The following is a 17,450-nucleotide window of genomic DNA, read 5'->3' as shown; positions in this document are numbered from 1 at the left end:
AAAATTTACCACATTTAAGTGAACAGTTCAGTGGCATTACGTACACTCACACTGTTGTGCAGCTATTGTGTCACCACTGTCCACCTCCAGAACTTTTTCATCTTTGCGAACTGAAACTCTGTACCTGTTAAACAATAACTCTTCATTTCTCCCTTCCCCCAGTCCCTGGCAACCACTATTCTGTGTTTCGGCTCTGTGAATTTGACAACTCTAGGTATCTTACATAAGTGGAATCATACAGTATTTGTCCTTTTTGTGACTGGCTTATTTCACTTAGCGTAAGGTCTTCAGGGTTTATCCATGTTGTAGCATGTGTCAGAATTCTCTCCTTATTTTAAGGCTGAATAACATTCCACTGCATGTATGTACTACCTTTCGTTTATCCGTTCATCTGTTGATGGCCATTTGAGTTGTTTTCCCCTTTTGTCTATTGTGAATATTGCTGCTGTGAACGTTGGTGTACAAATATCTGTTTGAGTCCCTGCTTTCATTTCTTTTGGGTGTGTACCCAGAAATGGAATTGCTGGATCATAAGGTAATTCTGTTTAAGTTTTGGAGGAACCCCCTTACTGTTTTATACAGTGACTGTGCCATTTTACATTCTCAGGAGTTTACATGCACAAAGGTTTCAGTTTCTCTGCATTCTCACCAACACTGGTTATTTTCTGGAAGTGGTTGTTGTTGGTGGTGGTGGTGGTGGTCGTGGGGTGTGTGTGTGTGTGTGTGTGTGTGTGTGTGTTTGTGTAATAACAGCCATCCAAAGATGGGTGTGATGTGGTAGCTCACTGTGTTTTGGTTTATTTTCATTTTGTTAATCCACACTCAATTTTATGCTGTTTATGTTTGTAAGAAGCCAGCTTTCCAAGCTGCTTCATCTGTAGATGTGTGTTATCTAACATGCATGCTGCCTTCAGTGTGTCTTTTCTCTTGGTGTGTTCTGCCTCTACTCTCTTACACATTCTTTTCACCTTTTACTCAAGAACAGATGAAGCCAGTTCCAACCTTTCTCTCAATAAGCATAACTTTGTTTAGCCATTTGGAAGACATCTTAACACTTAAAACTCAACACAGTCAGATAGAAGGCACCATCATCATCTCCTCTGGATTTCCTAAGTCTGTTAAATTGTGGATTTTTGGTTCCTCTTTCTCCCTTATTTCTGTGGGTTCTGCCCTTTGTACCAGCTTGCTGACCTGCTGCTTCTTCTGTGCTCCAAAGGCCATGTCCCCAGTCCAGGCACACGCTGTCTCCAGACCAGAGCAGTCTGGGCCCCTCCTGACTGGTCTTGTGTGTCCTGGATGTCCCATGCTGCTTCTTTCCTCCCCACTGTCCGATTTTATCTGTACATGTCTACAGTTGTTTTCCTAGTATAATACTGATTTTTTTTTCACTCCCTTGCTTATAAAATTGGGGAGAGGGGTCCACCCTGGTAGAGAACAAAGCCATATCTCCCATTATTCTTCTTTCCTCAGTTTATACTTCTGGACACTCTTGGGCTTTTCGTGCTCCTCAAAAACATCTAAGGAAAAGTCTCTGCTCTGAGTTGTAAAGCTGTGCTCCAGAATCACTGACTGGACACATACATGTGTGTTTCTGGGAAGGGGTCCATGGCGTCCCTCGGATTCTTGAAGGAGTCTGTGCCACCAAAGGCTGTGCACTCCAGCTCTGAAGCGTCCTGACTGTTTGCTCATCCTCTTTGTCACGTGGCTGGAGTGCCCTGCCTTACCATCTCTCTCTTTTAAGCACACCTCCCCCCCTGTAGGGCTTACCTCGTATACCACCAGCTTTGTTAATAAGCTTTTCCCAAATCTCTGAGCCAGAAATGATCTTTTTTTATACTAGAGACTTCCTTACCTCTCTGGGTTTCAGGTACTAGTTTACCTATTGTATTTCACAAACTAGTCTGTTTCCCAACCTGTAGTCCCCAGTTTGTGGAGTTATTTCACGGGGTCTGATAAACCTTAGACCCATATGGTTATACGTGTGTCATCCTGGGATGTGGAGGCAGATGTAACCCTTGACATTTTAAATGAACCGAGAGGTCCCTCATACTTTAAAACTGTGGGATCTATCGTGCCAGTTGTCATCAGGATCATGATTCGTCTTTCTGTTGCTGTACCTTGACACTGTTCCTTGCCTAAAGTGGGTACAGTACTCCCCAAAAGCTGACTGGCCAACGTGTGAATGAATCAGCAAGATAGTTCTAGGAAGACTTGTTATGCTAGATTTCCCCATCCTTTCCTGGTGAGGAAGTCTTTGATTTATCTGAAATTTACTAATTTTCAGTATAGGTTTTACTTTCAGTGTTTGTGAATGAGTCCTAATTCCAAAGAAGGAACCGACTGGAACTGCATCATTGCCAGATTTCCTGAAGCTTTTTGTGTACTTAGAGACAGTGAGCCTTCTCAGTACATCATTGGTAATTAACTGTTAGTGATTGAAAATGCAGGCTCCTTGAAATAGACAAAGCCAAAACAAACAAAAAACATTTCTTTCAATTACAGCATTTCAATGTTCAGAATATCGGCACCCACAGTTCCATATTTTAGTTGTTGCGTTATGATAATACTTTATTTTCTAAATATTTTGGTCTAAATTGAACGTTGACTCTATTTTCCAACAAATCTTCTCCAGAGATGTTAAATGCAATTTGCCAGACTTATCCAGTTTCATATTGCTTTTAAAAATTGTTTAAACAAAATTTGAATTCTGAGACAAAGTTAAGAATAAGAAGAGACATTTGCCGGGGTGGGGAAAGAGCGCTGGACTGGAAGTGAGGAAAACTGGGTCCTCACTCTGTCTCTAAGTGCTGTGTTACCTCCTTCGCGTCTCTTATTAAAGGGGGATGTGCCCCCATCCCCCTTTAATGGAGCTAGTAAAGGGAGGCAGAGTGATAATCCTGAAGGTTCTCCCAACTTATAGTTCTCTGTAAAATCATTGATGATAAGGAATTCAAAGATTATTCGCTAAGCATCTACCATCTACTCATTGGGAGATCCGTGGAATAAAAGATGGGATTCAGTTCTCAAGAAGCTTACAGTCTTTTGAGCAGATAAAGTTACCAGTACAATATAGTTCACACACAACTATACCATCCCCAAATCTAGCCTCAGTTAGTGTGTGGCCTCTTCTTGAAAATGGTAGTGTGCCTTCTTGTGGGACAGGAAAAAGGTCAAATCTAGGTGACAATACTTTGCAAACTTTAAAGTACCATGAATTTAGAAATATAAGGAGATGTTTTACAGTTTTAATTCTGGTATCACCTGTCTTGTTAAAATTGTTCTTTCCAAACTCACCACAAACCTCACAGTTGCCCAATTCAGTAACTTCCTTTCAAAAATTTATCAGTTTTGACTTCTCAGCAGCAGTTGGCACTGTGGACCTACCTTCTCTTTTCAGCCCTCTGCTTCCTTAACTTCTGTGAAACTCATCTCTCTGAATTCTCCTGCCTCTACAAGGGCATGGCAATCTCTGACCTCCCCCCTCTATATATTGTGCAATGCCTTGTATGAAGTGAAAGAGAAGAATTGTTATTCTGGCCCAGTGTCTGTATGTCACATTTGTGACCTGGGCAGAAATGTATAAAGCATTTCAAGTATGGTTTGTCATTAGAGTATCCCATTCACTCTAATTCCCATTTCTGTTGGTCACAGCACACCTTGTCCAGGTCAGCACACATTTCAGTGCCTCATGTGTGCAAAATGCTATGGAACGCTTATTTACTTAACATTTCCATGTCTCTCTCACATAAACTATGAGTTCTTTGAGGACTCAGTTCTTTTACTACTTCTTTTAAGGCTTGACACAATGTTTTGATACACAGAAGGTTTTAGTACTTTTTTTTTTAAGCCTTTATTGAATTTGTGACAATATCGCTTCTGCTTTATGTTTTGTTTTCTTTGGCCACAAGGCATGTGGGATCTTAACTCCTGGACCAGGGATCAAACCCACATCCCCTGCATTGGAAGGCAAAGTCGTAACCGCTGGACTGCCAGGGAAGTCCCTATTTAGTACTTTTTTTTTTAATAAAAGAAGGAAGGAAACAAATCTGAGGGTGCTTAGCATTGTGTCTTTATAGAATCTTCCTTTCCTAGGAAGTAACCAATAGATTAAAAAATATTTTCCATTTTAAAAGAATGGAAGGTTGGAAGTATATCTCATATACTCATATGAGGGTACCATTCATACCTGCTAGTTTGGCTACAACCAAAACACAGACAAGAACAGTAACAAGTGTTGGCAAGGGTGTGGAGAAATTAGAACACTCATACGTTGCTAGTGGGAATGTCAAATGGTGCAGCCACTCTGGAAGTCTGGCAGTTCCTCAAAATTTTAAACATAAAGTTATCATATGTCACAGCAGTTCTACTCCTAGATGTATACCCAAGAGAAATGAAACACGTCCACCAAAAACTTGTGTATGGTTATTCACAACAGGATTATTCATAACAGCCAGCAAGTGAAAACAGCCCAAATGTCCATCAGCTGAAGAATAAATAAATAAAATGTGGGCATGTCTATACAGTGGAACATTATTTGGCAGTAAGATTAAGTACTAATACATGCTAAGACACGGATGAACCTTGAAAGCCTCTTGCTAAGTGAAAGAAGCCAGTCACCAAAGACCTCATAACGTGCAATTCCATTTATATGAAATGTCCAGAGCAGGCAAATCCATAGAGACAGAAAGTAGATTACTGATTGCCTAGAACTGGGTTTGGGGTGGGGTGTGACTGCTACTCAGTTTCTTTTTGGTGCCATGAAAGTATTCTAAAATTAGTTAGTGGTGATGCTTACACAACTCTGTTAAATGGGTGAGTTTTAGAGTATATGAATTACATTTCAATAAAGGTCTTAAAATGCAAAATTACACACACACATACACACACAAAATGCAATGTGGTGTCCTGGATTGGATCCTGGAACAGTAAAGAAGATTATTGGAAAAGTGAATGAAATCCAAAGTCTGTAATTTAATTAATAGTAGTGTACCAGTGTTGGTTTCTTAGTGTTGACAAATGTACTGTGATTATGTAACACTGAAGAAACTGGTGAGACCCTGTGTATGAGAACTCTGTACTATCCACGTTTATAAAAATTAAATTTTTAAAAAAGTAACACAGTCATTAAAGAAAATTCAGGAAACTATAGAAAAATTAAAATGGATATTAGTTGTCTCTTTATCATTATTCAAGCATAACCACTCAGTGAAAAATTGAATCAGATTAGAGTTTTTCACCACATAGGTGTGATCATATTGAGAGATTTTTGGCTGCCACTGTGTTTAAGTGTTTTAATACTGTTTAATATAGACTAATTTGTCAAAGTGTGATGGGTCTGAGATTTTACCCTGCTTGTAAGGTACCAAGTTAGCCTGACAATTTCATGGCTGCTGGCTGAAGTCATGGAACTCCTGGGTCAGAGACAGATGAATTTATTACTCATCGTTCAAAAAGCACCATGAACATCAGCTTAGCTTCTCGTTGGTTCTTCTTGCTTCCCTAGTCTCACGGGGGCAATACGGAGGGGCCCAGGTAGATGCTCTGTCACAGCTGAGGAACCCCAACGTTAGGAAACCGGAATTTTTACATTGGGCAGTAAGCCTACCTGACGTTTGCTCTGATTCAACACATCTGCCCTTTGCTTCAGAAAGAAGCAATATCTCTATCTTCCAAGGCTGTTTGATACATAGACATTCTTGAAAAGGTAGTCTAGAACAAAAGGACAGTCAGTGTCCTTTGCTCACAAGACATGCAGAAAAAGGGGAGACCCATGGGGAATTGCCTCCCACCGCTAATATGTTCTCATCCTTGTTATTCAGAAATTAGTGTATTTAGTTAGAGGTTTGATTTAATTTTTATTTCTTTCAGTATTTATTATATATTATTTTAAGTAATACTCTTAAATATTTTTTTTGTTAAATAATACATTACTTTAAATAAATATTTATGGGTTATTTACATTATATGTTATTTTGCAAAATATAACTCACTTTCTGTAACACACAAATGCCTAAAATTACATGAAAAGTGTAGAGTATTAGTCCCTCAAATATTGAAGGCAAGAATGTTCGGTTTACTTACTGGCTATGGAATGATGTGTGAAAAGGTGACGAAAAACATTCTCAGATAAAGAATTTTAACAAAGTTTCCTAAAATGTTGACTGAAGAGGTGTTGAAGATCATGGAAGGGGAGAGAGCAAAGTCCTGATAATGCAGAGCGGCTTGGCATTCTTTGCTGTTTAAAGGAACTGCTTTTTTATTTCTGTTACCTATTTAAATTTGTTGCTCTATTCATGGAGCAAAAGTACAGCAATTCTGGACTCTTGCTTTTCCTGTTAACAGAGAAACTTACTTCACTGGAAGTGAACTTTGGCTCATTTCAAATGAGATGCAGTTCACAGTAAGAAAATCCTTCTCTAAATGGAAGATTTTTTTGTTTTTAAAGAAAATTTGCTGTTTCAGTTCTTTGAAAGATGTGGATAGGGTTTGTTAACATTACTGAATTTGAGGTTTCTTCCTTAGGCACATTCAAATTGCATTTTGAAAGGGGATATTTTGCATAATCTCAGGGAACCTGCTGGAGATTTTCTTTTCCATTCAAGAAAACTTTCAAATTTTTGGTATCATTTTGTAACACACCAGGAATTGAAACATTGATGGCCCCTGGTCCCCACCTCCTCTCCTCTCTAACGGTGAAAGAGCTGAAATGAGCGAATGACTTGGTGTTTTGTTTCATGGTTATTTGCAAGCAGCCTAATTCCTTGCATTTCTTCTTTGTCACACAGTTGTAGTTTGACAGAATGTCCCATAGCTTTCTACCTTATCCCACGCAGCATACTTAGTAAAACTGTTGGTCCTTCTCACCAATATAGTTTAGTATCTTACCAAAGATCAGAAATTTACCAGTAGGTACACATGATATTGTAGAAACCGTTAAGTAAAATCATCTTTGAGCATAATAAATATTCACCTACTTGGTAATTTGTTTGGATACTCCTACTTATATTGTTTAGAATCCACTGACTGTTTCAGTGTTAATGAAACTAGAGGATTATAATGTTAAGGTGTTTGGGAGTGGTAAAAACTAAAATGTAATATTATACTTCTCTTTTGGGGATACATTTTTTCAGCTTTACTGCGATATAATTTATATACAGTAAAACTCACCAATTTAAGTTCACAGTTTGATGAGTTTTGACAAATGTTTGAATTGTGTAGTCACTGCCACAGTCATGATAGGAACATTTCCATCACCCCTACAGTTCTCTCCTGTCCCCTTGCAGTCAGCCTCTTCCTCCAGTCCCTGTTAATCACTAATACGCTTTCTTGTATAAATTTCGCCTTTTCTAAGGTATTATATAAATGGAACCATACAGTAGGTAGTCTTTTTGTCTGGCTTTTTTCTTTTAATTTAACATAGTGATCTTGAGATTTGTCCATGTTGTTTGTATCTGTAGTTCATTCCTTCTGATTCTGAGTCTATTGCACTGAATGATGTATCACAATTCGTTTATCCATTTACCCATTGATGACAGTCTGGGCTGTTTTCAGTTTGGGGTTATCATGAATTAAGCTGCTATGAAATTCCAGTAAAAGTCTTTGTGTAAAGGTATATTTTGATTTTTGGGGTGGTAAATACCACAGTGGGATTGATTGCTATGTTGTCTATAAATATATGTTTGACTTTATAAGAAACTGCTAAACTGCTTTCTAAAGTGACTTACTATTTTGCATTCTCCCAGCAATGTTACCAGTGTTTCAGTTGCTCCATCTTTGGCAACACTTGGAATTACCAGTTTTTAATTTTAACCATTTGAATGGCTGTAGACTGTTATTTCCTTGTGGTTTTAATTTACTTTTCCCTGATGATTAACGGTGTTCAGCATCTTTTCCTGCATTTATTTACCATTCATAATCTTCTTTGATGAAATGTTTATTCAAATCTTTTGCCTATGTGAAAAAGCATGTTTGTCTTACGGCATTGTAAGAGGTTTTGTTGTTGTTGTTGTTATGTGTATTTTAATATTCTAATTACCAGTCCTTTAGAAGATACATGTTTTGTAAATATTTTCTCCCAGTCTGTGGCTTGCCTTTTCATTTTCCTAACAATGCTTTTTGAGGAGCAAGACTTTAAAAGAATTTTGACGTAGTCAAATTTACAAGTTTTTTTCATGCTTTTTTAATGCATGCTAGGAAATCTTTGCCTAACCCAGTGTCACAAAAAACATTCCCCTCTTTTCTTCTAGAAGTTTTGTTGTTTTAAGTTTAACATTTAGATATATTTTGAGCTCATTTTTATAGACAATATGAAGTTTGAGATTTGGGGGAGATTTATTTGTTTGTTTTCACATGAACACCCAATTTTTGCAACTTCATTTGTTAAAAACCTATTCTTTCCTCATTGGAATACCTAGACATCTTTGTCAAAAATGAATAGATCATATCTGTGAAGGTCTATTTGTGGATTCTCTCTTGTTCTTTCGATCTGTATGCCTGTCTTTATACCAGTACCAAACTGGCTTTATTAATATAGCCTTTTTAAAAAATAGATTGATTGATTTTTGGCTGCATTGGGTCTTCGTTGCTGCCCGTGTGCTTTCTCTAGTTGCAGCGAGCAGGGGCTACTCTTTGTTGTGGTACACGGGCTTCTCCTTGTGGTGGCTTCTCTTTGTTGCAGAACACAGGATCTGGGCGTGCGGGCTTCAGTAGTTGTGGCACGCAGGCTCAGTAGTTGTGGCTCGCAGGCTCTAGAGCGCAGGCTCCATAGTGGTGGTGCATGGGCTTAGTGAGATCGTCCCGGACCAGGGCTTGAACCCGTGTCCCCTGCATTGGCAGGCGGATTCTTAACCACTGCACCACCAGGGAAGTCACAATATAGCTTTTTTTTTTTCTTTTTTTTTGGGGGGGGCATGGATTTTATTTAATGTTTGTTTTTTTTGTTTTTTATTTTTGAGTTTAAAATTTTTTAATTTTAGCATTCCAAAAGCTAAAGCAATTAACAATACAAAAACAAATACTTCAGTGAACTAAAACCTTCACTATCTCTACGTTTTTGGGAAATTATCCAAACTTCTAAAAGTACTTTTTTTTTAATTTATTTTTTTATACAGCAGGTTCTTATTAGTTATCCGTTTTATACACATCAGTGTATACATGTCATTCCCAATCTCCCAATTCATCCCACCACCACCCCTGCCGCTTTCCCCGCTTGGTGTCCATACGTTTGTTCTCTACATCTGTGTCTCAGTTTCTGCCCTGCAAACCGGTTCATCTGTACTATTTTTCAAGGTTCCCCATATACACGTTAAGATACGATATTTGTTTTTCTCTTTCTAACTTACTTCACTCTGTATGACAGTCTCTGGATTCATCCACGTCTCTACAAATGACCCAATTTCGTTCCTTTTTATGGCTGAGTAATTCCATTGTATATATGTACCACATCTTTTTTTTTTAATTAATTAATTTATTTTTGGCTGTGTTTGGTCTTCATTTCTGTGCGGTCTTCTTTCTCTAGTTGTGGCAAGCGGGGGCCACTCTTCATCGCAGTGCACGGGCCTCTCACTGTCGCGGCCTCTCTTGTTGCAGAACACAGGCTCCAGACGCACAGGCTCAGTAGTCGCGGCTCACAGGCCTAGTTGCTCCACAGCATGTGGGATCTTCCCAGACCAGGGCTCGAACCCGTGTCCCCTGCATTAGCAGTCAAATTATCAACCACTGCACCACCAGGGAAGCCCTAACACATCTTTATCCTTTCGTCTGTCAGTGGGCATTTAGGTGGCTTCTATGACCTGGCTATTGTAAATAGTGCTGCAGTGAACGTTGGAGTGCATGTGTCTTTTTGAGTTACAGTTTTCTCTGGGTATATGCCCAGTAGTAGGATTGCTGGGTCATATGGTAATTCTATTTTTACTTTTTTAAGGAACCTCCATATTTTTCTCCATAGTCGCTGTATCCATTTACATTCCCACCAACAGTGCAAGAGGGTTCCCTTTTCTCCACACCCTCTCCAGCATTTGTTGCTTGTAGGTTTTCTGATGATGCCCATTCTAACTGGTGTGAGGTGATACCTCACTGTAGTTTTGATGTGCATTTCTCTAATAATTAGTGATGTTGAGCAGCTTTTCATGTGCTTCTTGGCCATCTGTATGTCTTCTTTGGAGAAATGTCTATTTAGGTCTTCTGCCCAGTTTAGGATTGGGTTGTTTGTTTTTTTAATAATGAGCTGCATGAGCTGTTTGTATATTTTGGAGATTAATCCTTTGTTGATTCGTTTGCAAATATTTTCTCCCATTTCTGAGGGCTGTCTTTTCGTCTTGTTTGTAGTTTCCTTTGCTTTGCAAAAGCTTTTAAGTTTCATTAGGTCCCATTTGTTTATTTTTGTTTTTATTTCCATTACTCTAGTAGGTGGATCAAAACAGATCTTTCTGTGATTTATGTCAAAGAGTGTTCTTCCTATGTTTTCCTCTAAGAGCTTTATAGTGTCTGGTCTTACATTTAGGTCTCGAATCCATTTTGAGTTTATTTTTGTGTATGGTGTTAAGGAGTGTTCTAATTTCATTCTTTTACATGTAGCTGTCCAGTTTTCCCAGCACCACTTATTGAAGAGACTGTCTTTTCTCCATTGTATATCCTTGCCTCCTTTGTCATAGATTAGTTGACCATAGGTACGTGGGTTTAACTCTGGGCTTTCTATCCTGTTCCATTGATCTATATTTCTGTTTCTGTGCCAGGACCATACTGTCTTGATTACTGTAGCTTTGTAGTATAGTCTGATGTCAGGGAGTCTGATTCCTCTAGCACTTTTTTTTCCCCTCAAGACTGCTTTGGCTATTCAGGGTCTTTTGTGTCTCCATACAAATTTTAAGATTTTTTGTTCTAGTTCCATAAAAAATGCCATTGGTGATTTGATAGGGATTGCATTGAATCTGTAGATTGCTTTGGGTAGTATAATCATTTTCACATTGTTGATTCTTCCAATCCAAGAACATGGTATATCTCTCCATCTGTTTATATCATGTTTAATTTCTTTCATCAGTGTCTTATAGTTTTCTACATATAAGAGTCTTTTATTCTCCCTGGGTAGGTTTATTCCTAGGTATTTTATTCTTTTTGTTGCAGTGGTAAATGGGAGTGTTTCCTTAATTCCTCTTTCAGATTTTTCATCATTAGTGTATAGGAATGCAAGAGATTTCTGTGCATTAATTTTGTATCCTGCAACTTTACCAAATTAATTGATTAGCTCTAGTAGTTTTCTGGTGGCATTTTTAGTTTCTCTATGTATAGTATCACATCATCTGCAAACAGTGACAGTTTTACTTCTTTTCCAATTTGTATTCTTTCTATTTCTTTTTCTTTTCTGATTGCTATGGCTAGGACTTCCAAAACTGTGTTGAATAATAGTGGTGAGAATGGACATCCTTGTCTTGTTCCTTATCTTAGAGGAAATGCTTTCTGTTTTTCACCATTGAGAATGATGTTTGCTGTGGGTTTGTCATATATGGCCTTTATTATGTTGAGGTAGATTCCCTCTATACCCACTTTCTGGAGAGTTTTTACTTTCAGTCTGAATGTGTCACTAGGTCTGAAGTGGGTCTGTTGTAGACAGCACATATATGAGTCTTGTTTTTGTATCCATTCAGCAAGCCTGTGTCTTTTGGTTGGAACATTTTAATCCATTCACTTTTAAGGTAATTATCGATACGTATGTTCCTATTACCATTTTCTTAATTGTTATGGGTTTGTTTTTGTATGTCCTTTTCTTCTCTTGTGTTTTTCACTTAGAGAAGTTCCTTTAGCATTTGTTGTTTGGTGGTGCTGGTTTGGTAGTGCTGAATTCTCTTAGCTTTTGCTTGTCTGTAAAGCTTTTGATTTCTCCATCGAATCTGAATGAGACCCTTGCCAGGCAGAGTAATCTTGGTTGTAGGTTCTTCCCTTTCATCACTTTAAATATGTCATGCCACTCCCTTCTGGCTTGTAGAGTTTCTACTGAGAAGTCAGCTGTTAACCTTATGGGAGTTCCCTTGTATGTTATTTGTCATTTTTCCTTTGTTTGCTTTCAGTAATTTTTCTTTGTCTTTTTTTTTGCCAGTTTGATTACTATGCGTCTCAGTGTGTTTCTCCTTGGGTTTATCCTGCCTGCGACACTCTGCGCTTGCTGGACGTGGGTGGCTATTTCCTTTCCCATGTTAGGGAAGTTTTCGATTATAATCTCTTCAGATATTTTCTCGGGTCCTTTCTCTCTCTCTTCTCCTTTTGGGACCCCTATAATGCGAATGTTGTGTTTAATGTTGTCCCAGAAGTCTCTTAGGCTGTCTTCATTTTTTTTCATTCTTTTTTCTTTATTCTGTTCCGTGGCAGTGAATTCCACCATCCTGTTTCCAGGTCACTTATCCGTTCTTCTGCCTCAGTTATTCTGCTATTGATTCCTTCTAGTGTATTTTCTATTTCAGTTATTGTATTGTTCATCTCTGTTCTTTAATTCTTCTAGGTGTTTGTTCTTTAATTTTTCTAGGTCTTTGTTAAACATTCCTTGCATCTTCTTGATCTTTGCCTCCATTGTTTTTCCGAGGTCCTGGATCATCTTCACTATCATTATTCTCAATTCTTTTTCTGGAAGGTTTCTTATCTCCACTTCATTTAGTTGTTTTTTGGGGGTTTTATCTTGTTTCTTCATCTGATTCATAGCCCTCTGCCCTTTCATCTTGTCTTTCTGTGATTGTGGTTTTTGTTCCACAGGCTGCAGGGTTGTAGTTCTTCTTGCTTCTTCTGGTGGATGAGGCTATCTATGAGGCTTGTGCAAGTTTCCTGGTAAGAGCGACTGGTGGTGGGTAGCGCTGGGTGTTGCTCTTTTGGGCAGAGCTCGGTAAAACTTCAGTCTGCTTGTCTGCTGATGGATGAGACTATCTGTGAGGCTTGTGCAAGTGCCCTGATAGGAGGGACTGGTGGTGGGTAGCACTGGGTGTTACTCTATTGGGCAGAGCTCAGTAAAATTTCAGTCTGCTTGTCTGCTGATGGGTGGGGCTGGGTCCCTCCCTGTTGGTTGTTTGGCCTGAGGCAACCCAATGCTGGAGCCTACCTCGCCTCCTTGGTTGGGCTAATGGCAGACTCTGGGAGGGCTCACGCCAAGGAGTACTTCCCAGAACTTCTGCTGCCAGTGTCCTTGTCCTCACGGTGAGCCACAGCCACCCCTGTCTCTGCAGCAGACCCTCCAACACTAACAAGTAAGTCTGGTTCAGTCTAGTATGGGGTCACTGCTCCTTCCCCTGGGTCCCGATGCACACACCACTTTGTGTGTGCCCTCCATGAGTGGAGTCTCTGATTCCCCCAGTCCTGTCCAAGTCCTGCAGTCAAGTCCTGCTACCCTTCAAAGTCTGATTCCCTAGGAATTCCTCCTCCCGTTGCCGGACCCCCAGGTTGGGAAGCCCGATGTGGGGCTCATAACCTTCAGTCCAGTGGGTGGAATTCTGTGGTATAAGTGTTATCCAGTTTGTGAGTCACCCAGCAGTTATGGGATTTGATTTTATTGATTGTGCCCCTCCTACTGTCTCATTATGGCTTCTCCTTTGTCTTTGGATGTGGGGTATGTTTTTTGGTGAGTTCCAGTGTCTTCCTGTGTATGATTGTTCAGCAGTTAGTTGTGATTTCGGTGCTCTCACAAGAGGGAGTGAGCACACGTCCTTTTACTCCGCCATCCTGAACCAATCTCCCAAAAAAGCTTTTATATATAGTAAGTCTTGAGATCAAGTAGTGATGAATTGGGGAGAATGAACAGTTTAACAGAATTGAGTTTTCTGATCTATGAACATGGTGTCTCTATTTAAGCCTGCTTTAATTTTTCTCAGTAGTGTTTTGCAGTGTTTAGAGTACAGGTATTACTCATATTTTATTAAATTTATGCCTGATTATTTTATATTTCTTGATGCTATTGTAAATTGTATTACTTTTGTTTTTAACTTTAATTTTTAATTGTTCACTCCTAATATATAGGACTAGTATTAATTTTTTTTTTGTACATTGACTTTATAACCTTCAGCTTTGCTAAACTCGTTTATTCTAGTAGCATTTTTGTAGATTCCTTGAGATTTTCTCCATAGATAATCATGCCATCTATGAATAAAGTAGTAACTACTTCTATTCTACATCTTTGCATTTTATTTCTTTTTCTGCTTTACTGCATTGGCTAGAACCTGTACCTATTGAATAACAGTGCTGAGAGTGGACATTCTTGCCTTGTTTTTGATCTCAGAGTGAAGTATCAGGATTTTTTAAATAGATGCCCTTTATCAGGTTGAGGAATTTCCTTTCTGTTTTCAGTGTTCAATGAGTTTTAGATGTTGAATTTTGCCAAATTCTTTTCTGCATCTCTTGATAATCATTAGTTTGTGAGAGGTTTTGGTCTATTAATAAATTGATTTTCAAATGTTAAACCAACCTTGCTTTACTGGGATGAATTTGGTCACGATGTTTATCTTTTTTCTATATTGCTGGATTCAGTTTCCTAATTTTTGTTCAGGATTTTTTCGCCTATGTTCCTGAGGATGTTGATTTATAGTTTTCTTACGTCTTTGTCTAGTTTTGGTGTCAGGGTAATGCTGGGCTTATAAAATGAGCTGTATATTGTTCCCTCCTCTTTTGTTTTCCTTAGGAGTTTGTGTAGAATTGCTATTATTTCTTCCTTAAATGTATGGTGCCATTTACCTCTGAAGTCATCTGGGCCTGGAGTTTTCCTTACAGGAAAGTTTTAAACTATATATTCAATGTCTTTAATAGAATAAGTGTGTACAGATTATCTGTATCTTTTTGAAAGAATTTTGGTAGTTTGTGTCTTTCATGAAATGCTTCCATTTCATCTAACTTGTTGTATTTCTTGTTCGTAATATTGATATTTCCCTATCATCCTTTCAGTGTCTGTAGGATCTTTAGTGATGTCCCCCTTTAAATTCTTGATACTGGTAATTTTTAACTTAGAATTCTTTTCTGGTCTATCTAGTTAAAGTTTTACTGATATCAATAGACTGATCTTCTAAGGATCCAGCTTTTGATCTTATTGATTTTATTTTTCTGGTTTCTCTTTCACTGATTTCTGCTCTTTGTTTTACTCATCATGTTTGCTTTGTGTTAATTTTGCTAAGTTCTTAAGGTGGAAGCCTAGATCACTGATTTGAGACATTCCTTTTCTAAAACAGGGATTTAATATTATAAATTTTGCTCTAGGCATTATTTTGGCTGTATCTCACGAATTTTCATATGTGGTATTTCTATTTTTATTCAGCTTGAAATATTTTCTGCTATTTAATGTTTCCTTAAGATTTCTTTTTAGAAGTTTTTTAAAAATTTTTTTAAATATTGGGTTTTTCCAGATATCTTTTTGATTTTGGTTTCTAATTTGATATTGTTGTGGTCAAAGAGCATGTTTAATATGATTTTAATCCTCAAATTTGAGACTTGTGTTATACAACAGAATATATTCTATCTTGGTGAACATACCATGTGCATTTGAAAAGAATGTGTATTCTATTGTTGGGTAAAAGGCTCAGTATATGTTGATTAAATCAGATTGGTTGATGATGTTTTCCAAGTTCTTTATGTATATTCTTGCAGATTTTGTGTCTACCTGTTTTATCAATTACTGAGAGAGGGCTGTTGAAATCTCTAATGGTAGTTTTAAAAATTACATTATTTTTAATCTAATGAAAGTAGAAAGTCATAATGTTAAGATGGTTTGGAGTTGTAAACGCTAAATTTTAAAAAAATGTTTTAAGGCAGGTGTATGTGCTTCTTAATATGCTTTAGAATCACGTAAGTTTGTATTCCATTCCCAGTCCTGCCATTTATTACCTTAGCAACTCCTCTAAGCGTAGCTGTTCTTTGGATAGAGACATTACAAACTTCTTGGAGCTAGTGTGGGGATTAAATGCAATAATATATGTAGAATTCTTAACCTGCTGCCCAACATACAGTAATTCTTGAACAAATAGGAATTATTTTTGCATTTTCTGAGTTGCAACCTAGGATGTGAAATGCATATTTCAATATTTGATCCTTTTCACCTGTTAACTTATTTTTCTTTTTTATTTCACCATTGGCCTGCACCATGATCTTCCTCTTTGTATATCTTTTTTCCTTTTGTTTTTATATGCCTAACTTTTACTGACAGTTTCTTTAGAGTCTTAATTGAGTATAGATTGCCTTGTTGTGTTGTGAAAAAGGTTTTTTCTTGACATAATTTTACCCACTTTGCAATAAAATATTAAAGAAAAAGATAGGAGTGTTGGTGTGGTAGATATACTTGCAACCGCTGTATAAACATCCCACACTACTTCACTGTCTGAAGGTCAATCTCTTTTTCTTTTTCTTCAGATAAACCGAGAAAGTTGGTGTGCCATTGAGCCATGCCCAGATGCAGCATCTCTCTTGGCTCCGACGCAGAGCGCAGGTATGCGGGGATTCTCCAACTTCCAAGTTGCTTGAATAACTCATCCAAAATGTCCATTTTCTAGAGCCACATTCCCACTCTAATAACAGATTGTTTGATTTCAAGGTCTGTCCTTCATGAGCATTAATGGGATAAATCAGAAGAAGGGGTGTATGTGATTTGGGTTTGTAGGCATTTTGTCTCACAGTTGAAAATGAACACGTAATTACCTAAATTTCACTTCAGTATTAAGTTTTCACATGTGGCTCTATGATTTATTAATTCATCTGTGAAGGCGTATGTGCTGTGCATATATGTACATGTGATAAAGGTTTCTTATTATGGTAAAACTATAAATATGTATTATTAAGGACTAATCCTGGGGCTCTCGATTTTGGCTGTACATTGAAATTACCTAGGGAGCTTTCAAAATGTAGTGATCTCTGGGTCCTGCCCCTAGGGATTCTGATTTAATTGGACTGGGGTGTGGTCTGGGCATCAGAATCTTTAAAAGCTCCCTTGGTTCCTCTGCTTTGTAGCCAAGATTGAGAGCCATAATCTTTGGAAGTATTGTCAGCAATTGAGTCTTTCCTTAAGCACCCATGAGGTATTAGTAACATTGGATGAGGGTAAAATTCTCTTAAGACCTTGCTGGTTAATGACACAGCACATGATCTGTGGTTAGTTAGGAATCCCAACTTTTTATCCAAGTTTAGCCACTAATTCACTGTGACGTAAGGTACGTTCCCTAATGTCTATGTGCTCTATTGTCTTCCATCCCTAAAGCCTTACTGGCCTTTCTTAAGGGAAGAGTCCGAATGACCTGGTGAGTAACTGAAGTCTGTGTGCCTGTTCTTGCAGCTGGTAACTTGCATTTTGGGCTCTTGGGTCGACTTTACCCAACAAAACCTCTGTTAACCTTTCCAATTTTCACTGACCTGCTTTAAAAATTACCGAGTTTTCATTTACTGGTCTTTTAGAGACAGTTTAGCTGTGGATGTCCTGCAGTAGTATTAAATTTAAAGACAGATGG

The 17,450-nt window shown here is 38.1% G+C and overlaps 1 protein-coding gene across 7 annotated transcripts in view; it reads left to right on the top strand.

Annotated features, from left to right (window-relative positions):
• Window positions 1-17,450, top strand: part of AKAP13 (A-kinase anchoring protein 13) — a 338,024-nt gene that overhangs the window by 230,982 nt on the left and 89,592 nt on the right. For all 7 annotated transcript variants that reach the window (XM_029238790.1, XM_029238789.1, XM_029238788.1 and 4 more), the window contains one exon: window positions 16,363-16,438. In XM_029238790.1, the coding sequence (XP_029094623.1) occupies window positions 16,363-16,438 (76 nt within the window). The remainder of the gene's footprint in view (window positions 1-16,362; window positions 16,439-17,450) is intronic.

The sequence above is a fragment of the Monodon monoceros genome, unplaced genomic scaffold (genome assembly GCF_005190385.1).
Source record: "Monodon monoceros isolate NGI ecotype Baffin Bay Population unplaced genomic scaffold, NGI_Narwhal_1 Super_Scaffold_21, whole genome shotgun sequence".
Taxonomy (NCBI): Eukaryota; Metazoa; Chordata; class Mammalia; order Artiodactyla; family Monodontidae; genus Monodon; species Monodon monoceros.
Note: the sequence above shows the minus strand (reverse complement) of the source record. Positions and strands in the feature narration are given on the sequence as shown.